General features: G+C 37.2%; 4 protein-coding genes across 4 annotated transcripts; 3 read left to right on the top strand and 1 right to left on the bottom strand.

The window, feature by feature from the left end:
- The first annotated feature begins 1,803 nt into the window (after positions 1-1,803).
- On the top strand, positions 1,804-3,932 carry LOC103934402 (DPH3 homolog). The gene is made up of 2 exons (XM_048568622.1): positions 1,804-2,216; positions 3,572-3,932. The coding sequence occupies exon 1, from the start codon at positions 1,804-1,806 to the stop codon at positions 2,206-2,208; it is 405 nt and encodes a 134-aa protein (XP_048424579.1). The 3' UTR covers positions 2,209-2,216; positions 3,572-3,932.
- A 930-nt stretch (positions 3,933-4,862) lies between these two features.
- Positions 4,863-7,225, top strand: LOC103934401 (pentatricopeptide repeat-containing protein At2g15630, mitochondrial). Its single transcript, XM_009344143.3, has one exon. The coding sequence runs from the start codon at positions 4,958-4,960 to the stop codon at positions 6,860-6,862; it is 1,905 nt and encodes a 634-aa protein (XP_009342418.2). The 5' UTR covers positions 4,863-4,957; the 3' UTR covers positions 6,863-7,225.
- On the top strand, positions 6,883-9,264 carry LOC103934399 (transmembrane protein 45B). The gene is made up of 3 exons (XM_009344142.3): positions 6,883-7,018; positions 7,657-7,735; positions 8,159-9,264. Exon 3 carries the CDS (start codon positions 8,200-8,202, stop codon positions 9,085-9,087), a length of 888 nt encoding a protein of 295 aa, XP_009342417.2. The 5' UTR covers positions 6,883-7,018; positions 7,657-7,735; positions 8,159-8,199; the 3' UTR covers positions 9,088-9,264.
- Positions 9,265-9,893: 629 nt separating this feature from the next.
- On the bottom strand, positions 9,894-10,635 carry LOC103934398 (cytochrome b6-f complex subunit 7, chloroplastic). The gene is made up of 2 exons (XM_009344141.3): positions 10,476-10,635; positions 9,894-10,401 (listed from the first exon to the last, which is right to left on the bottom strand). The coding sequence occupies exon 2, from the start codon at positions 10,386-10,388 to the stop codon at positions 9,999-10,001; it is 390 nt and encodes a 129-aa protein (XP_009342416.2). The 5' UTR covers positions 10,389-10,401; positions 10,476-10,635; the 3' UTR covers positions 9,894-9,998.
- Positions 10,636-23,186: the final 12,551 nt, after the last annotated feature.

Here is a 23,186-nt window from a genome sequence, read left to right as displayed (position 1 = left end):
TTAGATGCTAGTCAGGTAGGTATCTAGCTCTTAGGTGTCTAGTGTATAGGTGGGGGTCTAGACCCTTTCTTTATTGGGTAGTGGGTAGGAATTTAGCATTTAGACGTCTAGGGTATAGGCGGGGGTCGAGGTAGGGGCCTAGACCCCTTTTTTATTTATTTTAATTAAACTTATTATATAATATACAAATAATTGTCTACTTATACGTAAAAAGCATACGCAATTGGATTAGAAATAAATGGCAAAATAGAATTACATAAAAATTAAAAAGTACTAGAACCTATTGAAAATATCGTTTTCATTTCAAATTTTTAGAAAATATCAAATTCAAAATTTTCGGTTTAGATTTAAAATTTTAATGTCAAAATCAAAAATACCTTTCTAAATTGCAGTCCTAATAAAAATTGAGAAATGCTAATGAGTCTCTTTCGAAGTGGAATTCTCCATACACTCTCTGCCTTCTCATATTTTTGACCTAAAGTATTATAATGTTGGGTAATTATCAGTTTACTACTCTCAAGTTTCGGGTTTTCAACATATAGTACATGAAGTTTTTTTCGTCCCAGAGTCATATCTAAAGTGTTAATTTTCTGTTAAGTTTTTCGTTAGAACTTCTGTGAATTGATGACGTGACGCCCACGTGGACAATTAAAAAAAAAAAAAAACCCCATCTTCTACCTCCCTCACCCCGTCCCTTCCTTCTTTCCTACTGTGGGAAGCGACGGAGGACCTCACATCGGACCTCCTCGACCCTCAGCCTTCACAGCTCGTCAACCATTGCGCCCAGGCTCCCAGACGAATCGTCATCGTCTGTCAACCCTCCATCCTTCTTCTACCCACACTTTGACCCTCTAAACCATCTTTCTTCTACCCACACCCCAACCCCCCTCCCCTAATCCCACCCAACCCTCCATCCCTTCGATCCCACCCAACCCTCCATCCTTTCTCTTACCCACCAAACCCTTCGTCCCTTCTATCTCCACAGCTGATGTCGGTTCACCTCCCACCGACCCCCAACAAGCCTATTAGCTCCCCCAGATTTGAACTTTCTCTCTTTCTCTCTCCTATATCTCAATTTCTCTCTCATCTTCAAGGCCGAATTGCGGATTTGCAATGTGTTTCCAAATCTGGAGATGTAGAGTGTGTTGCAGATTGCGGATTGCAGTGTGTTTTCGGATCTGGAGATGTGGAGTGTGTCGCCCACCGTTAGATGTGGATGGAGAGTTAGGCAGTGGGATGGACGCCGGTGCTGGCAGTTGAGAGAGAAGGGACGAAGGGTTGGGTGGGCAAGAGAAGGGATAGAGGGTTGGGTGGGATCGGAGGGATGGAGGGTTGGGTGGGATCCCGGGGGGGGGGGGGGGGGGGGTCAGGGTGTGAGGTTGAACAAGAATGGTTTTTTATTTATTTTTATTTTTATAAATTTGTATTATTTTTTTAATATCCACGTGGGCTCATATTGACATGTGGCGTCCAATCATTATTCACATGGGCACCACGTCATCAGTTAACGACTGATTTAACAACCAGACTAATTGATGTATGAGACTGTCCCAAAATTAACACTTTAAGTATGACTCTGGAACCAAAAAAACTTCATGTACCAAATATTAAAAACCACAAAACTTGAAAATGATAAACTGATATTTACTCTATAATGTTTGTACTTACTAAAAACATGGAATGACGAAAATGCACAGAGCTGAAATTAATTACCGCGTATTTCATTTTTCCCTCTTCTCTAAGAAAATCACCGCCTTATTCCTTCTTTTCTTTTTGACGGATATAAATACGACAGTAAATTGTATGAAGGCATATCAACGGCTGATCTTCCAGGCGACTTCATCAAATTTCCAATTAGGATTTTGGCATTCTTCAATTAAGCTTTTGCAAGGTACCATACTTGCCCAAACCCTAAATCCAAAATCCAGGGGAGCCTTCGCTGAATCAGAAGCTGAAACTATGTCGTACGACGACGTAGAGATCGAAGACATGGAGTGGAACGAGGAGCTGCAGGCGTACACGTACCCGTGCCCGTGCGGGGACTTGTTTCAGATCACAAGGGACGACCTGAAATTGGGGGAAGAGATCGCTCGGTGCCCTAGCTGCTCTCTCTACATCACCGTCATTTACAACATCGAAGATTTCTTGGATAAGAAGAGCAACAAGCCCCTCGAGCCCTCCAAGCAGCAACCAATCACTGTCGCGTAAAATTTCAGGTTAATTTTGCCCTAAATTGTTCTCTAATTTGAATTATCATACTTGTTTGTCACACTCAGCAATTGAATGTTCCTTTCCAGAGATTTTTTATTTATTTTTAATAATTATTGTGAATTACTGTTTATTCCGTTTATCAAATTAGGTGGGTGATGCCTATTTTTAGAGATAAAAAGTTGGTTTTGTTTTTTGGGGGGCATAATGTTTATTATCAATTAGTCAGTTCAGTTTCGAGATTGTTTCCCATTTTCTGGGAATACCCATTATGATGTTGAAGCTGGGATGGATGGGTTTGCAGACGTTTGTTTCCGTCAGTTTTCGGATGCATGTTAAATGGGGCTCAAACGATGCCCTTATAAAACCTCCACAAGAAGCTCTCTGTTTGTTTCATCTCTTCTTTAAAAAATGTGATTTGGGATGAGTGCTTGCAAGGAAATTAGTGTTATTTCTAGAGTCTATTCGCCTTTGAATGGAAATTCAAATCTACCCTTTTAGACAGTATATTTGTTCAGAGAGCATGATGCCTAAGTTGTTGGCACTTTCAACTGTGAAAACTTAACGCAAAAGTGGATGGTTCTGTAGTTAGTATGTCAGGGCGGACTACATTGCTAAAGTCAGTGTTGCTGCGGCATAGTATTGGAGATCATCGCCTGTTGGAAAGCCTTGTTACTTGTTGTAACACTCTAATGGGAAAGTGTCCTCTCGACTTTCTCATGCGTGTAGGAAAGTAAAACAGTAGTTAATAGTGTGGCCTTTGGCTCTCACTGGAAAGAGTCTGGACTTTGTTTTCTGCCCATTTAAGTCAAGGTTGTTCTAACCTGATTTGGGTCAGTGGGCTTTAATTGATTTGCTTGCAGTTTGTATAATCTATGGCCTTTCGCTTCTGTTGAGAAAAACTATGACTTTTGAGCAGTTTCACTCATTTCAAATATTTTTCCCAAATGAGCTGGTTAGTGGACTTAGGGGATTTCTTTCATTGTACTATTCCAATTCTGTAAGTTGATTGTCCGAAAGCAAAGAGGTGGTTAACGCAGTTCCGTTTATAGCAATGAAGAGTAAAACCTAATGTATTGGGTAGTTTTGTACGATTCTAAACAAGGGCTGTTATAATTTGTAATGCATTTTGAGCACAAATTGCAGCGGCACTGCAACTAGCCGATACTTCAGTTTCCTTTTAGGTTGTGTTGCAGCATTTAGTTTGACACGATGAGAATCAAATTGGAAATCTTCACTTTCAAATAGAATTGCTGCATTGTGTGCTGCTCATGGTTTTTTAACGCGGTTACTTGAAATAATTTCAGTTTGGTCTAGTCTGTAATCCTTATAATGCTCCTCTGCTAATGCTTCTGTCTTGCAGATGACCTTATCTTGAGATTGCAAAGTGGGCGGAAGGATTCTTCCCGAGTTTTGTTCGATATTTAACTAGATATGAAGTGTCCAATTGAGGGTGAGTAATATTTTTGTATTCAACCTGCAAAGGAAGAAGTAGAATGTGATATTCTAACACTAGTAAACATAAAAAGAGAAATCATCTTAGTCATTTAAAAGAATCTGAATGTGTGTTTGGATCTCAATGTATTATTACTCTTCTGATGGGGAGTCAAATACCCCGTCGTGGCTGGTGTGGGAGAGATTGTAACATGTAAGCGTGTATATATTATCCTATCAGTATCTCTCTCATCATGAGACGTGTCAAAGAAAAAACAATTTGATATCAATTCGTTACGCACTGATATGAAACTCCAAACTGCGAGTTTCATGCAATCAAGCAGCGTATGGAATGTATGGTACAGGAATACCTGTCGGCCAAGTTCGCGCAGACCCTGGATTTTACTCCTCCCTCGGTTCATACCATTTTCGTCATCTACACGGACCAGCCCAAAACGATACTCAAAACAAAACACGCCATGTCAAAACAACGAGAATGCCGCTCTCCTATTGCTCCAGCGTTTGTAGTAGCAGTAGCACCCAAAATGCAACCATCCGTGGCAAGTACCTTTCTCGAGTCCATGTTACTCAGCAAGTGTATCAGGATTCAGGAATGTGTTGCCATTGCAGCAATGAGTTTCACATATAATGGTAAAAATTGTGTTAACGATGTGAAAAAATGACTTAAAATTTATGGTAATGGACCACATTATGTATGCTTATAACGGATTCACTCATGCACATATTATTTTGTTTTTTTCTTTCTTTTAAGGGCTTTGAGAGAGTACTCTACTCGATATTACGGCTTATTCTCTTGTCACTAATTTTTCCTTTTGAGAGAAGAAATAATTAGGAGAGGGGAAAACTCCAAGAACACCCAAGGCCTCTGGAGTCAAACAACAACGCATTGACATCTACGAAAGGTACATAGCCATCCCAAACATGAAAATTATTGAAATTATGCCCACAAGAAGTGACGGCATCCGCCACAAAATTAGTGTTGGGTGATTTGTTTGTTTGTTTGTTTTTTTTTTTTTTTTAATTATTCTTATTATTATTATTATTATTTTTTAAAAAGCGATAGTATCTACACTAAAGAGTGAAGGAGTGAGAAGTTTTACAATAACGTTGTCATAATAATATAATTCAACTTTATCTTTGACGAGGATCCAATATGAAACATTTCGTTTAAAAATGTCAATAAATTGTAATATTAACTGGCGGCTATTTTTAACCCTCGTGGGGCCTCGGCCTTCGTTCGTTTAAGAATCGAGAGCCCTTGCTCGCGCCTCTCCTCTCCACTCTCTTCTCAACAATGAAGCCCCACAAACTCCTAAACCCTCAGACCCTAAAACCCTACAAGCTCCGACCCACTTTCCCCACAAACCACCCTCCCTCCGCCGCACCTCTTTCTTCCGTCGCTCATCCAACCGCCCCGACAACCCCTCCTCCACCAATCACCCACCACACTCTCCTCACCTCCATCCATTCTTCTCAGTGGCATTTCATCGAACACCTTCCGCCCAACATTCCCCCGTCTCTAATCTCCGACGCCCTCTTCGACCTCCGCAAAAGCCCTGAACTTGTCCTCGAGTTCATCTCCCACTTCGAGTTTCACCGCCTCGATGTCGACACCCGCTGCCTCGCCATCGCCATTGTCGCCCAACCTTCCCCAAAACGCACTTTGGAGCTCCTGAAGCAAGTGGTTGGTAGTGGCAATGCTGGTGTTAGGGAGATTTTTGAGGCTTTGGCACTTTCGAGAGAGCGTTTGGGTGCAAAAAGTAGCCTCGGGTTTGATTTGCTGGCGCAGGCTTGCTGTGAAATGAATAGGGCTGATGACGCTCTTGAGTGCTTTTACTTGATGAAAGGCAAAGGTGTTTTGCCTAATAATTTGACGTGCAATGACATGTTGAATATGTTCTTGAAGATAAATCGAACGGATAGGGCGTGGGTTTTGTATGCCGAGATGTTTAGGTTGAAGATCAAGTCCAGCGTTTCTACCTTTAACATAATGATCAATGTGTTGTGTAAAGAAGGGAAGCTGAAAAAGGCAAAGGAGTTTGTTGGGTTTATGGAGACTTTAGGCATTCAGCCTAATGTTGTCACTTATAATACTATAATTCACAGATATTGTTCGATTGGGAGAGTTGGAGGGGCTCAGATGATCTTTTGTGCAATGAAAGGTAAAGGCGTTGAGCCGGATTCTTATACTTATGGTTCGCTTATTAGCGGCATGTGCAAGGAAAGAAGACTTGAGGAAGCATCTGGGCTTTTCGATAAAATGCTGGAACTTGGGCTGGTTCCAACTGCTGTGACATATAACACCTTGATTGATGGTTATTGCAACAAAGGTGACCTGGACAAGGCTTTCGGTTATAGAGACGAGATGGTGAAGAAGGGTATACTGCCAACTGTGTCAACCTACAATATGTTGATTCATGCATTGTTAATGGAAGGAAAGATGGCTGAAGCTGATGATATGGTCAAAGAAATGAAGGATAAGGGCTTGGATCTTGATGCAATTACATATAATATCCTTATTAACGGCTATTGCAGAAGTGGGGATGCAAAGAAAGCCTTTAGCCTCCGTGATGAGATGTTGATTAAAAGGGTAGAGCCTACCAAGGTAACTTATACATCACTTATTTACGTTCTGAGTAGAAGGAAAAGAATGCAGGAGGCAGATGACTTGTTTAAGAAATTGCTGCGAAAGGGTATACTGCCGGATCTTGTGATGTTCAATGCCTTGATTGATGGTCACTGTGCTAATGGTAACATGGAGCGTGCATTTGCACTTTTGGAGGAGATGGATAAGATGAAGGTTCATCCAGATGAAGTGACTTACAATACCCTAATGCAAGGGCGTTGCAGGGAGGGGAAAGTTGAGGAAGCCCGTCAACTTATGGAGGAGATGAAGAGAAGGGGAATTAAACCTGATCACATTAGTTTCAATACCCTCATTAGTGGTTACAGTAAAAGAGGTGATTTGAAGGATGCCTTTAAAGTTCGGGATGAGATGTTGAGTATAGGTTTCAATCCTACTGTTCTAACTTACAATGCCCTCATACAAGGCCTATGCAAAAACCAAGAAGGCGATCTTGCGGAAGAGCTCCTGAAAGAAATGGTGAGCAGAGGCATCAGACCTAATGACAGCACATATTACTCTCTGATTGAGGGCATTGGGAATGTTGACGAATTTTTGAGGAAGGGTGATCCATGAATTTTCCGTCCACATTCTCTACTTTCAAGGAGAAAAGGGTGGTCTCAAACCAAAATTCTGCCCGTCAGATACTCAGCTCAGATATCTATCTTATTCAATAGTTATGTTGTAGTTGATTCGAAATAAACTGAATGGGTTCACAAAGGACGCACTGCTGTAAGATTATTTAACCTTTCCTTTGTCGTTCTTTATTTACTTGTTGGTCATGACTAGTGAGCTATACCATGTACATATATTAGACTTGAATTTCGTTTGATTGTAAATTATGTCATGCATCTCCATAAAGAGAGCACTGTCATCAAGTTAATTTACAGCTACGTCTGTCATATTTGGTTAATAAATGTGTTTTAGAATTTTATTGTATTTAGATAGTCTTCATTGATGATCTTCATACATATTTTGGAGCAGCCACATCCTTGATTCCTGTTTCCTTTTCAATTCTACCTGGAACAGTAGGTTAAAAACTGCATAAAATTGCAATCACTATGTTAGTTTAGTTAGATTGTGAATTGTTAGCTTTCTTCGGTTTACTGGGATAAATTGAAAATTGAAATGCAAGGTCACTGCTATATCTTAGTCGTAACCGAAGCCAACTTCTTGGTTCTTGCTGGTATTTGCTTAGATTTCACATGATCAACGGTTTGAGGTACTGCTGCTTGATATAGATGCGTTCTATGCCTTAGTTAATCAAATCTGAAAATTTGATCACGGTGAAAGTTTAAATATAAAAAGGTAAAGAAAAGAAGACCTGCAACATAACGGATAAGTTTACTTCAAACCGTTGTTTTTTCCAGGTTCTGAGAAGTTCAACTGTCCGTTGTACGAGTGGAACTCAGAAGACGACCATCTTCCATGCACTCGTTTAGTGGCAAGGTAATATTCCAGGAATCTTACAAATTTCCTTAGTTCCATAAGGACCACATGAATAAAGATATATCTTTAACAAGTGGGAACATCTTAGTTTCCACACTCTCTATAATTGAAACCACTTCACTCTCCACTACTTGCACATCGACTAATAAGCACCAACTTAAATTAATCAGCTTGGAATCTCAGTATATTGTAATTTTCGTGGGCTTGAAGTAACACCGTTAATCTTCTAATGGGTTACACTTCCATTTTTCAGTTATCCATTTTGGTGTCACACTAAGCCGAGTGTCGTTTTGTGAATTATTTTGTTTGTGGACACACATGCATCATTCACCAAATGCTTTTAGTGTCATCTGCCACTGCTGTGACTTCATGTATTTAAGGTCTGTTTGGAGATTATTGTGAATTAAGCTCTATCTGCCGCAGATTGTGCACGGAAAACTCTGATCCGTGAAGATTAGCTTTCAATGGGGACCTTTGTCGGACACATAGTACCTGGCCTTGCTCTTACCCTCCTTGGTTTATGGCACACCGTCAACACTATCATATCCTATTTTCTCAAAGGTCCTAGTAACTTTACAATAAGGTTTTGGTACCCATTCAATTCCCCGGTTTCGAAACTCAAACACTTGGAGCTCATTTGCATCTTATCTTTCTCTGTATGGGCAATTCTCATGCAAGTTATAGACTTCCCTTTATTTCAATTCTCTTTCAAGCTCCACAACTTGGAGCATGCAACCATGTTCCTCCACCTCGTCATATTTGCAGCCTTTACGCTTTGTGCTGAGTTGATTCATTCACTTCACATCCTATCCGGGGTTGTTGGAATACTAGTAGCCTCTGTTTTCTGCCAAGAGCTTTTCCTACTTCATTTCCACTCTGCCGACCATGTTGGGCTTGAAGGACATTACCACTGGTTGCTGCAGCTCATAGTGTTTGCTTCTGTCATGGCAGCTCTGGCAGCAACTTGTTTCCGAACCAGTCTTCCTGCAGCACTTGTTCTTTCGATTTCAGTTGTTTTTCAGGGTTGCTGGTTTATGAACATGGGATTCATGCTCTGGGTTCCTAGGTTTGTTCCGAAGGGTTGCATTGTCCACTTTGTTGAGGGTACCGGTGATAGCATGCTTGGAGCGGTAACTTGTGAGACAAGTGAGGCTGATTTTAGGGCACGAGCATTGGCGAACTTGCAATTTAGTTGGATACTTTCTGGAATTTTGATATTCACAGGATGCACATGCCTGAAATTTGCGGGCAAATGCATTCCAAGGGAGCTGTCAATAGAGTATGAGCAACTCCAGAGTAGAGGAGCAGATATCCCTGTAGCCATGAATGATTTCAAGGAAGCATATCCTTAGTAAACTTACTAGTTATTATGGGCAAGCCTTTCTTTCGAGGAACACGATAAGTCATGGGTTCGATCCATGACGATGTTTAGTTTTTGTGATCAATAATTGCTTTTACTGTAGCAAATGCTTAACTAACATTTTCTTAATTCTCTAGGGAATTAATTTTCCCGCACTCATTTTCTCGCATGTGTTTTTCACCCTTTAGATTGAATAAATCAAAGTAGGATCAAGAAACAAAAGTAAACAAAGGTTTACAAAATAAGAAAAATAGTGTGCAGAAATAATTTTTCGTTGGTGACAGAGAAAACCAAAAAGGTAACATTTTTAAACAATCAGTAAGTTTGTCCTCCTTCTTAAACAATTAGTGAGTTTGTCCTAATTCTGCCAAACTAATTCCACTAGAGTGCATGCGCCAATCACATGTATGTGTTGCTTAATGCTTTGTCCTTCTTCTTTCTTGTGTGGAGATTAGCCAATTTCTTTTTGTTGCTTCCTTAATGAACCTTAGAGCTTTGCTTCTTGTTTTCGCTTTTTTGTCTCAAAAATTTTAGGGCCGGCCCTTAATCTTTGATCTAGAAAAATTGTAAAATTTGTCGATATGGAAATAAATGTGATTCTTGTAAGAGAATTGGACATGGAGAAGTCGGTTGTCCTAACCTTGGAGGTTGAAAGAGAAAAATATAGACACTGAAAGGGAAGCTGAAACACTAAACAAAGGAATACGTTATTGACACTTCAAATTACGATGTGGTTGTTGAGCAAACCAAAAAATAGATTGGATGGCTATTCCTAGTTTGGCTTAATGCACAAGAAAATGAAAATATTAACGATTGCTATATAAAATGGAAGTATTTTTGAAAGAGAGATGATATAATGCAAACAGAGAACAACCTAATCAAAAAGACATCTGAAAACTCTTGTTACTCAGCCTCAGCTGCCTCCTCAACCGCGGCTTCGATCCGAAGAAGCACGAATCCAACCGCAACTCCGACAAGAGTGAGTCCATTGAGGATGGCAGCAATCTTGAAAATCTCACCAACAGCATTGCAGGTGGACGACAGTGCACCACCACCACCACTGCCGTTACCCTTTGATGGGGCTCTCAAGGAGCTCACAACCCTAGCAAAGGAGTGCTCAGTGGTCCGTGGGAGGCCAAGGGAGGCCACACTGCTCTGAGCTTTGAGTCCAGAGAAGGCATTGAGTCCTGTTAGGTAAGTCACGTTGTTTGCTGATGACATCCTCCTCCTTGATTTGGCCACTGTGGTGGCAGCAACCATTGCTGGGGAGACAGTGGCGGAGGCTGCTGCCATTGCTGCAATTTTTCTGAAGAAAAACCCACAAATATTTAGACAAAATTAAGAGAAAATATAAGAACCCTTTGAGGAATACGTTGTTACCTTATTTTCTGATGGGGTTAGTGGTTTGTGCAGGTGGAAAGATGAAGGGAACTCAAATGGGGAGGTTTGTATGAATGGGGATGAAAGATGATGAATGGATAAGGTGAGAAGGGGGATGGTTGGTGGACAAGCAGATTGGATGACCTTTTAGTTTCTGGAGAGAGAGATTGTGCAACTTTAAAGGCTGACCATGGAAATGAGAGATTTTTCAGTGAGATCGGCACGCGAGGTAGTACATCACGTGTTACTATATAAATTATGGGATATGTGTGTTAAAAAATTTATAACTTAAAAAATAAAATTTTCCACCACTTACATAAAAACACGTGATGTTAACTCATGTTCCGGTCACAATAAAAAAAATTCCTTGGAAAGATTAACTCTCTGTGTATGAATAGTCTTGTTTAATCAGGTAATGGATAGTGCTTTAAAAATGATTCAAAGTACTTTTTGTGAAAATAAAATTTTGGGTTTCCAAACACTTTTAAGTGTTTTTTGGAAGAAACATCATATATGTGCTTATTGTAGGAAGTACTTAAAGTGTTTTTTTATGATCCACTTGAATTTTTACCAAGAATTGGTTTCAAAAATATTTTCACAAAAAACGTTTTTAATCATTTTAAAAACACTTTTAAACGACTTCTAGGTAAATAGATGTGGGAAGTAGACCTGACATTCGTGTCGTGTTTCTCGTGTTCGTGTCGTTTTCGTGTCATACCCGATAACTTAACGGGTCGTGTCGTGTAATATCCGTTAAAGTAAACGGGTAATATGACCTGACCCGAAATCAACCCGTTAATATTTTCAGTTAATATGACCTGCCCCGTTACCCGTTAAGAAAAATATATTTTAAATCAATAAAAATGAAAATGAAAAACATAATTTGAACCAAAAGAATGTAAAACATAATACTAAATCAATATATGCATACTAAATTTCGGAGTTGACCCCTTAATGAAAGTTGTAAAGCTTTTTATTACGAGTGATTACATTTTTCACACTTCTACAATAATTATTATTAATTTTATTAATTTTTCACTAAAATAAATAACATTGTTCATGAGATTTTGAGGGTTTTAAAAATCTAAACGACCATGTAACCTTGCCAATGGAACTCAAAGCTTACATGTTATTCCTTTTACAAAATCCTCAATTTTCATAGATCATCATGACATAAGATTTTGTGGTATATATCCACTTCTGTAAATATTTTAAATTGACGATCAAATTAGTTCATTGTATTCATATAGGATCAAGGAGTGTAGCTGTAAAAAATCATCAAAATCAGAGTTAAAATAACCATTAAATCGTGATTTTTCGTTTATAATCGTCGAAACATTTTGTCTCGTTACTTGATCTCTAAATGTTTGTTTCTTGCAATTTCTAGCGTATGCGATCTCGAAACATATATAAACACGTTTGATGGTTGGATCATTGAAATTAGTTTCATATGATGCGGATCCCATCAAAACGATACATTAACTAACACTTAGAGTTTATTTATATTTTCATTAAGTATAACATAAGATTTTGTGGTATCCACTAATGTAAATATTTTAAATTGAAGATCGAATTCATTCATTGTATTCATATAGGGTCAAGGAGTGTAGCTATAAAAAATCATCAAAATCGGAGTTAAAATAACCGTTAAATCGTGATTTTTCATTTATAACCGTTGAAACATTTTGTCTCATTACTTGATCTCTGAATGTTTGTTTTTTGCAATTTTTGGCGTATGCGATCTCGAAGCATATATAAATAAGTTTGACGGTTGGATCGTTGAAATTAGTTTTGTAGGATGCGTATCCCATCAAAACGATAAATTCACTAACATTTAAGAATTTATTTATACTTTCATCAAGTATAACATAAGATTTTGTGGTATCCACTAGTGTAAATATTTTAAATTGAAGATCGAATTCATTCATTGTATTCATATAGGGTCAAGAAGTGTAGCTGTAAAAAATCATCAAAATCGAAGTTAAAATAACCGTTAAATCGTGATTTTTCGTTTATAACCGTTGAAAAGTTTTGTCTCTTTACTTGATCTCTGAATGTTTGTTTTTTGCAATTTTTGGCGTATGCGATCTCGAAGCATATATAAACAAGTTTGACGGTTGGATCGTTGAAATTAGTTTCGTATGATGCGTATCCCATCAAAACAATAGATTCACTAACACTTAAGAGTTTATTTATACTTTCATCAAGTATAACATAAGATTTTGTGGTATCCACTAGTGTAAATATTTTAAATTGAAGATCGAATTCATTCATTGTATTCATATAGGGTCAAGGAGTGTAGCTATAAAAAATCATCAAAATCGGAGTTAAAATAACCGTTAAATCGTGATTTTTCATTTATAACCGTCGAAAAGTTTTGTCTTATTACTTGATCTCTGAATGTTTGTTTTTTTCAATTTTTGGTGTATGCGATCTTGAAGCATATATAAACAAGTTTGACGGTTGGATCGTTGACATTAGTTTCGTAGGAAGCGTATCCCATCAAAACGATAGATTCACTAACACTTGAGAGTTTATTTATATTTTCATCAAGTATAACATAAGATTTTGTAGTATCCACTAGTGTAAATATTTTAAATTGAAGATTGAATTCATTCATTGTATTCATATAGGGTCAAGGAGTATAGCTGTAAAAAATCATCAAAATTAGAGTTTAAATAACCGTTAAATCATGATTTTTCGTTTATAACCGTTGAAAAGTTTTGTCTCGTTACTTGATCTCTAAATGTTTCTTTTTTGCAATTTTTGGCGTATGCGATCTCGAAGCATATATAAACAAGTTTGACGGTTAGATTGTTGAAATTAGTTTCGTAGGATGCGTATCCCATCAAAATGATAGATTCACTAACACTTAAGAGTTTATTTATACTTTCATTAAGTATAACATAAGATTTTGTGGTGTCCACTAGTATAAATATTTTAAATTGAAGATCGAATTCATTCATTGTATTCATACAGGGTCAAGGAGTGTAGCTGTAAAAAATCATCAAAATCGGAGTTAAAATAACCGTTAAATCGTGATTTTTCGTTTATAACCGTCAAAATTTTTTGTCTCGTTACTTGATCTCTGAATGTTTTTTTTTTTTTGCAATTTTTGGTGTATGCGATATCGAAGCATATATAAACAAGTTTGACGGTTGGATTGTTGAAATTAGTTTTGTAAGATGCGTATCCCCTGAAAATGATAAATTCACTAACACTTGAGAGTTTATTTATACTTTTATCAAGTATAACATAAGATTTTGTGGTATCCACCAATGTAAATATTTTAAATTGAAGATCGAATTGATTCATTATATTCATATAGGGTCAAAGAGTATAGCTGTAAAAAAATCATCAAAATCAGAGTTAGAACAACTGTTAAATCGTGATTTTTCGTTTATAACCGTTGAAAAGTTTTGTCTCATTTCTTGATCTTTGAATATTTTTTTTTTTTGCAAATTTTGGCGTATGCGATCTCGAAGCATATATAAACAAGTTTGTTGGTTGGATCATTGAAATTTGTTTCATAGGATGCGTATCCCATCAAAACGATACATCAGCTAACACTTAGAGTTTCTTTGGGTTAAATATTAGGCGGGAAATGGATGGATATAGGCTGCAAAATTTCCCAAACATTAGGCGGGAAATGGATGAAACTCTTGAAATATTAGGCGGGAAATTAATTATTATAATTTTTTTATGTGTTTGGTATTTTTATATTACTTGATATTTTTATTTTTAATGTGTTTTATGATTTTTAATCTCAATCTTTGCCTATAATATACTGTAAAAATAAATAAATAAATAAAACTTAAAATTTAAAGTTTATATAGAATAATAATTAATAAACAATATATACATATTCATTATATCTATTGCATTTTATAGTAATTTTTTTTTAGTAGTTTAAAAAATTAAAATCATCAAAATAGTATTTTTCTTATCGTGTCGAAACAGGTTACTCACGTGTCACTTTCGTGTAAACCTGTTAAGGACCCGTTATTAACGGGTTATTATCGTGTGACCCGATAATGACCCGATTAGTTATCGTGTTGACCCGAAACCCGTTATTTTCGTGTCGTTTACGTGTCGTGTTAACGGGTCGTGTAAGAAATTGTCAGGTCTAGTAGGAAGGTTCATTGGAGTTGGGTATGGAAAATACTTGGCACACATGTGTAAAGGAAAAAAGTGTGCAAATCATTTCTCGATTCTTTATTTACGATAAGTCACTCAAGTGAAACTATAGTTTAACATGTCTTGCAAAAATATTTGTTTTAATAATTTCAAAATTACGTTGTATATGTTGTACGACTGTGAAAAAGAATTATTTTTAACATATAAAGAATCAATTAGTGTTTGTTGCATATGTTGAATAAGTAGTTATAATTTTATAAGTGGTTTGTTGTATTATACTCACCTACAATATATTACGAGAATGATAATCAAGCAGTACACACTATTTTTTCTCTTACACTTTTTTTTTTTTGTTATGAAAGAAAGGCATATGTTAAAGAAAATGATGATGGTTACAGCCAGTTCTCATACAATCAAATAAATAGGCCTTGTGAGCTACAATGGGTAACGATTTATCCCAAATGTGAAGATCATTAAAATGAAACTTGGCACTAGTAATTGCATTTGCAAGAAAATTTGCTTCTCTAAAAATGTGAGATCAGGAAATGGAATCAAAAGAGGCTACCAAACTCTTGATTTCTTCAACAATAACTTGATGTCTTACCGACTCTTATTTAATCTTATATGTTATCTTTATTTAATTTGATGACTAGAAATAAATAGAGTATGTAGGGTGAAAAGAAATGATGTATAGTTACGATATTATTTTCCCTTGATGTGGTGGAGCAAAGTGTGTGTGTCTTCCCATCATGTTGGAGCAATATGGGCCAAAACTATAACATGCAAAGCAGAGCATTTTACTCAATGGGCCATCTCCCATGATCTCCCATGATCTCCCATGAAATTCACAATAAACACTACATTAAAAAAGACTAACTTCCCTTGTCAACCCAACCAAACCTCAATAAACCAAAATTAAATTGGAAAAGTAACTAGTTTGAAAGACAAATATCCTATTTTACAATACAAGAGATATATATTTTTTCTATACAAACGATATTATCTACATTATAGGAAAAGAGAATAGACTAAGCCTCACAATAGGCTAGCAATAATATGATTCAAATTTGCTTTTGACGATAATCGAACCTAAGATCTATCACTTACAAGTGAAGAGGAATACCACTAAACTGTAGTTTTTAGACCAGAGACATTCAAGTAAAAGAAGCTACTATTGAAATTACAAAATTGGACGCCTAGTATGAGAAACTCATTTAACCAGGCCATAAAAGCAAACAACAAAATTTATATATAAAACGTTCAAAATTCCTGCCTGTCATGTGGGTGACCTGGGTTTGATCCTTGGCAACGGTGACGTTTTTAGAATTGAATGTGTTGTAAAATCAACGACATGTGTGCAGTGGAACATAAAGTAAATAAGACACAATATTTACGAGGTTTGGCAAGTGTGCCTATGTTCTTGATAGGAGCATATTCATGCGACTTAATTAGCTTGTTCTCGTGCATTTATGTTGTGTTTACTTAGCTATTTTAGTGTTTAAGGCTACTTTTGTGTATTTTCAGATTATAAGGCCAAAGTGCGCAAGAAGATGCAAATTGGAGCCTTTTGGAGCAAAAGAGGAATGAATGAGTTGAAGACTTGAAGAAACGATGAATTCCTACCAAAACGAGGATTTTTACTCAAACAAGGATTCCTACTTGAAGTATGAAAGTAAACCTTAAGTTTCCCGTTTTGGTAACCTTTCCTAAACTTAAACGTCCGTATTTTCTAGCCACTTTGTAGGCCTTGTATACACTTTAGTACACAAGACCAAGGCCCTAGCCCAATTTCCAACCCATGCCGTGCCTTTAGCCCAATTCCCTTCCCTTGCCGTACAAGGGGGGGGTAGTTTTGTCTCATTTTATGCATTTAAACCCTAAACCCTAATAACCCTAGTTTTACAACCTTGCAGCCGCACCTTAATTCATATTGATTCACCTTTCATTCCATATTCATTCACCCTAATATTCACCCAAAAAAATCCCATTAGCCATTCACCATAATAAATTATTCTATCATTCACCCTAATTGAGGCAGCCACCATCCCATTTATTTTCTTCTTTTTGGCGGTGCATTCCATGATTTTTCATCCTAATTTCCCACCTTAAGCCGTGACCCCCATTCATTCCCTCCATTCCACCTTAATTTCCCAATAAGCCGTGGCCCCCCCATTTAATTAGCACCTTTTTTCTCCATCACGGGCAAAAACTCCCATTGACCTTTTTTATCCAACCTGAGGCCGCAAATCCCATTCACCTTTTTTTCTCCATTCCATCCGCAAATCCCATTTTTTCCTTTAGCCGCAGCCACCCTTCCATATTTTCTCCAATTCCCATTATTGCCGTGCCTTCTTCCACACCTTCCCCACCATTGCCGCACCACTAAACCTCCATAAATCCATCCCCAACCCAAAATAACATCCAAATCATCCATTTAACCTCACTGCCGCATCAAGGAGAAGAGGAAAGAGGACTTAGACGCGCATAAATTCAAGTGGATTCGTTGGGCGTTCTAGGTGTAATCCATCCTTTGTTCTTTATGTTTAAATTCAATTTTATTTTTCTTGTTGTGAACATGAGAGGCTAAACCCCTATTTAGCTAGGGGGTGATTCGAAACCATGTTTATGCTTGCAATATGATTTGATTACATTTGGTTGGAATTTCATGAATGGTGAATTCAATTTGTTTAACTGCTTGATCGATAACTTATTTATGTATGTTGATTGAGAGTGCACGCTTAATTTTCATGCATGAATATGACGCTAGAATATAAGTGAGTTTCACCTAATAGTTATGAACTTATATTCACAAGTAGTGGAGGTTGCTTATAAACAATCGCGTTAAATGAATTCTTGGCACTAGTTTCATGCTCATCATAGTAACGAATGCCTCGTCAACACTTATAGTTTTCATGATGCTTAATGATCTTTGATTGTATCTTTATTGTGCTTTTCACGTAAAGGACTTTTGGAGAATGTTTTGAATTGCCAAAAATTTGGTGCGAACTAATTAAGCACATAAATTAAAACCCTCTTGTGACAATTGTAGTAAAGATGCAAGTAGGGATCGTTCTAGACCGGGGATTAGGAGGGATTACTAAATCACTTGGAAACTGACTCAAAAATGTAAAACAAACGTTAAAACACTAAACTAGACTCAAAGAATACAAAACTAAACAATAAAACACTAAAACAAATCAAAAGACTCAAAGAATACAAAACACTTGTAAACACAAATTAAGACACTTTCTAACTAAATTGGACACTAAAGTAAAGGGGGATTGAGGTTTTGACGAAATTAAACTAAATGCAACGATTGTAATTTAAAGGCAGAATGTAAATATGAATGTGATGAAAATATGGATGAATGCTAGCTAGAAGGTTCTTCTCCACACATGTCACACTTGCATACAATTTGATTTTCAGTTGGTCTTTCGATGAATTATGAAACTCAACACCCCGGGTTAATTAGGTCCGCTTAAATTAACCGTCAAGTTTTCCTTAAGTTAATGAATTGGATGATTGCATGCGACAACCCAAAGCATTCCCCACAAGTTCCCTACATGAATTGCATAATAGAGATACAAGCAAGAATCATTAAGCATCATGAAAACTATAAGTGTTGACGAGGCATTCGTTACTATGATTGCATGAAACTTATGCCAAGAATTTATTTAACGCGATTGTTTATAAGCAACCTCCACTACTTGTGAATATAAGTTCATAACTATTAGGTGAAATTCACTTATATTCTAGCGTCATATTCATGCATGAAAATTAAGCGTGCACTCTCAATAAACATACACAAATAAGTTATCAATCAAGCAGTTAAACAAATTGAATCCAAAATACATGAAATTCCAACCAAAAGTAATCAAATCATATTGCAAGCATAAACATGGTTTCGAATCACCCCCTAGCTAAATAGGGGTTTAGCCTCTCATGTTCACAACAAGAAAAATAAAATTGAATTTAAACATAAAGAACAAAGGATTGATTACACCTAGACCGCACAACGAATCCACTTGAATTTCTGCGCGTCTAAGCCCTCCTTCTTCTTCTCCTCGCTGCGGCAATGATAGTCTAGGTGAGTTTTGGATGTTTTTCTGGTTTGGGAATGGGTTTATGGAGGTTTGGTGGTGCGGCAATGGTTGTGGAGGGTGTGTAAGGTGGCTGCGAGGGTGGAGGAAAGGTGCGGCTGTGTTGGATGGTTTCTGAAATTGGTGGGGAGGAAGTGCGGCTGGAATGATTATGGAATCTGGGTGTAAAGGTGGCTGCAAGGATGTGGATGATTGAATTAGGGTTGGATTGGTTGCGGCTGTGATGGAGAAAAGGTGAATGGGTGATGCGGCTGCATGAATTATGGAGAATGGATGCACGGGTTTTTTGGGAGTAAAAAGGTTAATGATTATGGAATGCACGGGTGATGGGAATTGGCTGCAATGGTCAATTCTTGACATACCAATGCTTGTCAACCCAACCGAACCTCAATAAACCAAAATTAAATTGGAAAAGTAACTAGTTTGAAAGACAAATATCCTATTTTACAATACAAGAGATATATATTTTTTCTAAACAAACGATATTATCTACATTATAGGAAAAGAGAATAGACTAAGCCTCACAATAGGCTAGCAATAATATGATTCAAATTTGCTTTTGACGATAATCGAACCTAAGATCTATCACTTACAAGTGAAGAGGAATACCACTAAACTGTAGTTTTTAGACCAGAGACATTCAAGTAAAAGAAGCTACTATTGAAATTACAAAATTGGACGCCTAGTATGAGAAACTCATTTAACCAGGCCATAAAAGCAAACAACAAAATTTATATATAAAACGTTCAAAATTCCTGCCTGTCATGTGGGTGACCTGGGTTTGATCCTTGGCAACGGTGACGTTTTTAGAATTGAATGTGTTGTAAAATCAACGACATGTGTGCAGTGGAACATAAAGTAAATAAGACACAATATTTACGAGGTTTGGCAAGTGTGCCTATGTTCTTGATAGGAGCATATTCATGCGACTTAATTAGCTTGTTCTCGTGCATTTATGTTGTGTTTACTTAGCTATTTTAGTGTTTAAGGCTACTTTTGTGTATTTTCAGATTATAAGGCCAAAGTGCGCAAGAAGATGCAAATTGGAGCCTTTTGGAGCAAAAGAGGAATGAATGAGTTGAAGACTTGAAGAAACGATGAATTCCTACCAAAACGAGGATTTTTACTCAAACAAGGATTCCTACTTGAAGTATGAAAGTAAACCTTAAGTTTCCCGTTTTGGTAACCTTTCCTAAACTTAAACGTCCGTATTTTCTAGCCACTTTGTAGGCCTTGTATACACTTTAGTACACAAGACCAAGGCCCTAGCCCAATTTCCAACCCATGCCGTGCCTTTAGCCCAATTCCCTTCCCTTGCCGTACAAGGGGGGGGTAGTTTTGTCTCATTTATGCATTTAAACCCTAAACCCTAATAACCCTAGTTTTACAACCTTGCAGCCGCACCTTAATTCATATTGATTCACCTTTCATTCCATATTCATTCACCCTAATATTCACCCAAAAAAATCCCATTAGCCATTCACCATAATAAATTATTCTATCATTCACCCTAATTGAGGCAGCCACCATCCCATTTATTTTCTTCTTTTTGGCGGTGCATTCCATGATTTTTCATCCTAATTTCCCACCTTAAGCCGTGACCCCCATTCATTCCCTCCATTCCACCTTAATTTCCCAATAAGCCGTGGCCCCCCCATTTAATTAGCACCTTTTTTCTCCATCACGGGCAAAAACTCCCATTGACCTTTTTTATCCAACCTGAGGCCGCAAATCCCATTCACCTTTTTTTCTCCATTCCATCCGCAAATCCCATTTTTTCCTTTAGCCGCAGCCACCCTTCCATATTTTCTCCAATTCCCATTATTGCCGTGCCTTCTTCCACACCTTCCCCACCATTGCCGCACCACTAAACCTCCATAAATCCATCCCCAACCCAAAATAACATCCAAATCATCCATTTAACCTCACTGCCGCATCAAGGAGAAGAGGAAAGAGGACTTAGACGCGCATAAATTCAAGTGGATTCGTTGGGCGTTCTAGGTGTAATCCATCCTTTGTTCTTTATGTTTAAATTCAATTTTATTTTTCTTGTTGTGAACATGAGAGGCTAAACCCCTATTTAGCTAGGGGGTGATTCGAAACCATGTTTATGCTTGCAATATGATTTGATTACATTTGGTTGGAATTTCATGAATGGTGAATTCAATTTGTTTAACTGCTTGATCGATAACTTATTTATGTATGTTGATTGAGAGTGCACGCTTAATTTTCATGCATGAATATGACGCTAGAATATAAGTGAGTTTCACCTAATAGTTATGAACTTATATTCACAAGTAGTGGAGGTTGCTTATAAACAATCGCATTAAATGAATTCTTGGCACTAGTTTCATGCTCATCATAGTAACGAATGCCTCGTCAACACTTATAGTTTTCATGATGCTTAATGATCTTTGATTGTATCTTTATTGTGCTTTTCACGTAAAGGACTTTTGGAGAATGTTTTGAATTGCCAAAAATTTGGTGCGAACTAATTAAGCACATAAATTAAAACCCTCTTGTGACAATTGTAGTAAAGATGCAAGTAGGGATCGTTCTAGACCGGGGATTAGGAGGGATTACTAAATCACTTGGAAACTGACTCAAAAATGTAAAACAAACGTTAAAACACTAAACTAGACTCAAAGAATACAAAACTAAACAATAAAACACTAAAACAAATCAAAAGACTCAAAGAATACAAAACACTTGTAAACACAAATTAAGACACTTTCTAACTAAATTGGACACTAAAGTAAAGGGGGATTGAGGTTTTGACGAAATTAAACTAAATGCAACGATTGTAATTTAAAGGCAGAATGTAAATATGAATGTGATGAAAATATGGATGAATGCTAGCTAGAAGGTTCTTCTCCACACATGTCACACTTGCATACAATTTGATTTTCAGTTGGTCTTTCGATGAATTATGAAACTCAACACCCCGGGTTAATTAGGTCCGCTTAAATTAACCGTCAAGTTTTCCTTAAGTTAATGAATTGGATGATTGCATGCGACAACCCAAAGCATTCCCCACAAGTTCCCTACATGAATTGCATAATAGAGATACAAGCAAGAATCATTAAGCATCATGAAAACTATAAGTGTTGACGAGGCATTCGTTACTATGATTGCATGAAACTTATGCCAAGAATTTATTTAACGCGATTGTTTATAAGCAACCTCCACTACTTGTGAATATAAGTTCATAACTATTAGGTGAAATTCACTTATATTCTAGCGTCATATTCATGCATGAAAATTAAGCGTGCACTCTCAATAAACATACACAAATAAGTTATCAATCAAGCAGTTAAACAAATTGAATCCAAAATACATGAAATTCCAACCAAAAGTAATCAAATCATATTGCAAGCATAAACATGGTTTCGAATCACCCCCTAGCTAAATAGGGGTTTAGCCTCTCATGTTCACAACAAGAAAAATAAAATTGAATTTAAACATAAAGAACAAAGGATTGATTACACCTAGACCGCACAACGAATCCACTTGAATTTCTGCGCGTCTAAGCCCTCCTTCTTCTTCTCCTCGCTGCGGCAATGATAGTCTAGGTGAGTTTTGGATGTTTTTCTGGTTTGGGAATGGGTTTATGGAGGTTTGGTGGTGCGGCAATGGTTGTGGAGGGTGTGTAAGGTGGCTGCGAGGGTGGAGGAAAGGTGCGGCTGTGTTGGATGGTTTCTGAAATTGGTGGGGAGGAAGTGCGGCTGGAATGATTATGGAATCTGGGTGTAAAGGTGGCTGCAAGGATGTGGATGATTGAATTAGGGTTGGATTGGTTGCGGCTGTGATGGAGAAAAGGTGAATGGGTGATGCGGCTGCATGAATTATGGAGAATGGATGCACGGGTTTTTTGGGAGTAAAAAGGTTAATGATTATGGAATGCACGGGTGATGGGAATTGGCTGCAATGGTCAATTCTTGACATACCAATGCTTGTCAACCCAACCGAACCTCAATAAACCAAAATTAAATTGGAAAAGTAACTAGTTTGAAAGACAAATATCCTATTTTACAATACAAGAGATATATATTTTTTCTAAACAAACGATATTATCTACATTATAGGAAAAGAGAATAGACTAAGCCTCACAATAGGCTAGTAATAATATGATTCAAATTTGCTTTTGACGATAATCGAACCTAAGATCTATCACTTACAAGTGAAGAGGAATACCACTAAACTGTAGTTTTTAGACCAGAGACATTCAAGTAAAAGAAGCTACTATTGAAATTACAAAATTGGACGCCTAGTATGAGAAACTCATTTAACCAGGCCATAAAAGCAAACAACAAAATTTATATATAAAACGTTCAAAATTCCTGCCTGTCATGTGGGTGACCTGGGTTTGATCCTTGGCAACGGTGACGTTTTTAGAATTGAATGTGTTGTAAAATCAACTACATGTGTGCAGTGGAACATAAAGTAAATAAGACACAATATTTACGAGGTTTGG

This window comes from the organism of the source record quoted next, unplaced genomic scaffold (assembly GCF_019419815.1).
Source record: "Pyrus x bretschneideri cultivar Hongxiangsu unplaced genomic scaffold, Pyrus_bretschneideri_v1 Contig10, whole genome shotgun sequence".
In the NCBI taxonomy this organism is placed as follows: Eukaryota; Viridiplantae; Streptophyta; class Magnoliopsida; order Rosales; family Rosaceae; genus Pyrus; species Pyrus x bretschneideri.
The sequence above is the reverse complement of the archived record's forward strand: the minus strand, read 5'-3'. Positions and strand labels throughout refer to the sequence as shown.

Bases quoted from the DNA above. Each gene is read 5' to 3' on its own strand.
- LOC103934402 (XM_048568622.1), top strand. From the start codon at position 1,804: ATGAAGGCATATCAACGGCTGATCTTCCAGGCGACTTCATCAAATTTC.
- LOC103934401 (XM_009344143.3), top strand. From the start codon at position 4,958: ATGAAGCCCCACAAACTCCTAAACCCTCAGACCCTAAAACCCTACAAG.
- LOC103934399 (XM_009344142.3), top strand. From the start codon at position 8,200: ATGGGGACCTTTGTCGGACACATAGTACCTGGCCTTGCTCTTACCCTC.
- LOC103934398 (XM_009344141.3), bottom strand. From the start codon at position 10,388: ATGGCAGCAGCCTCCGCCACTGTCTCCCCAGCAATGGTTGCTGCCACC.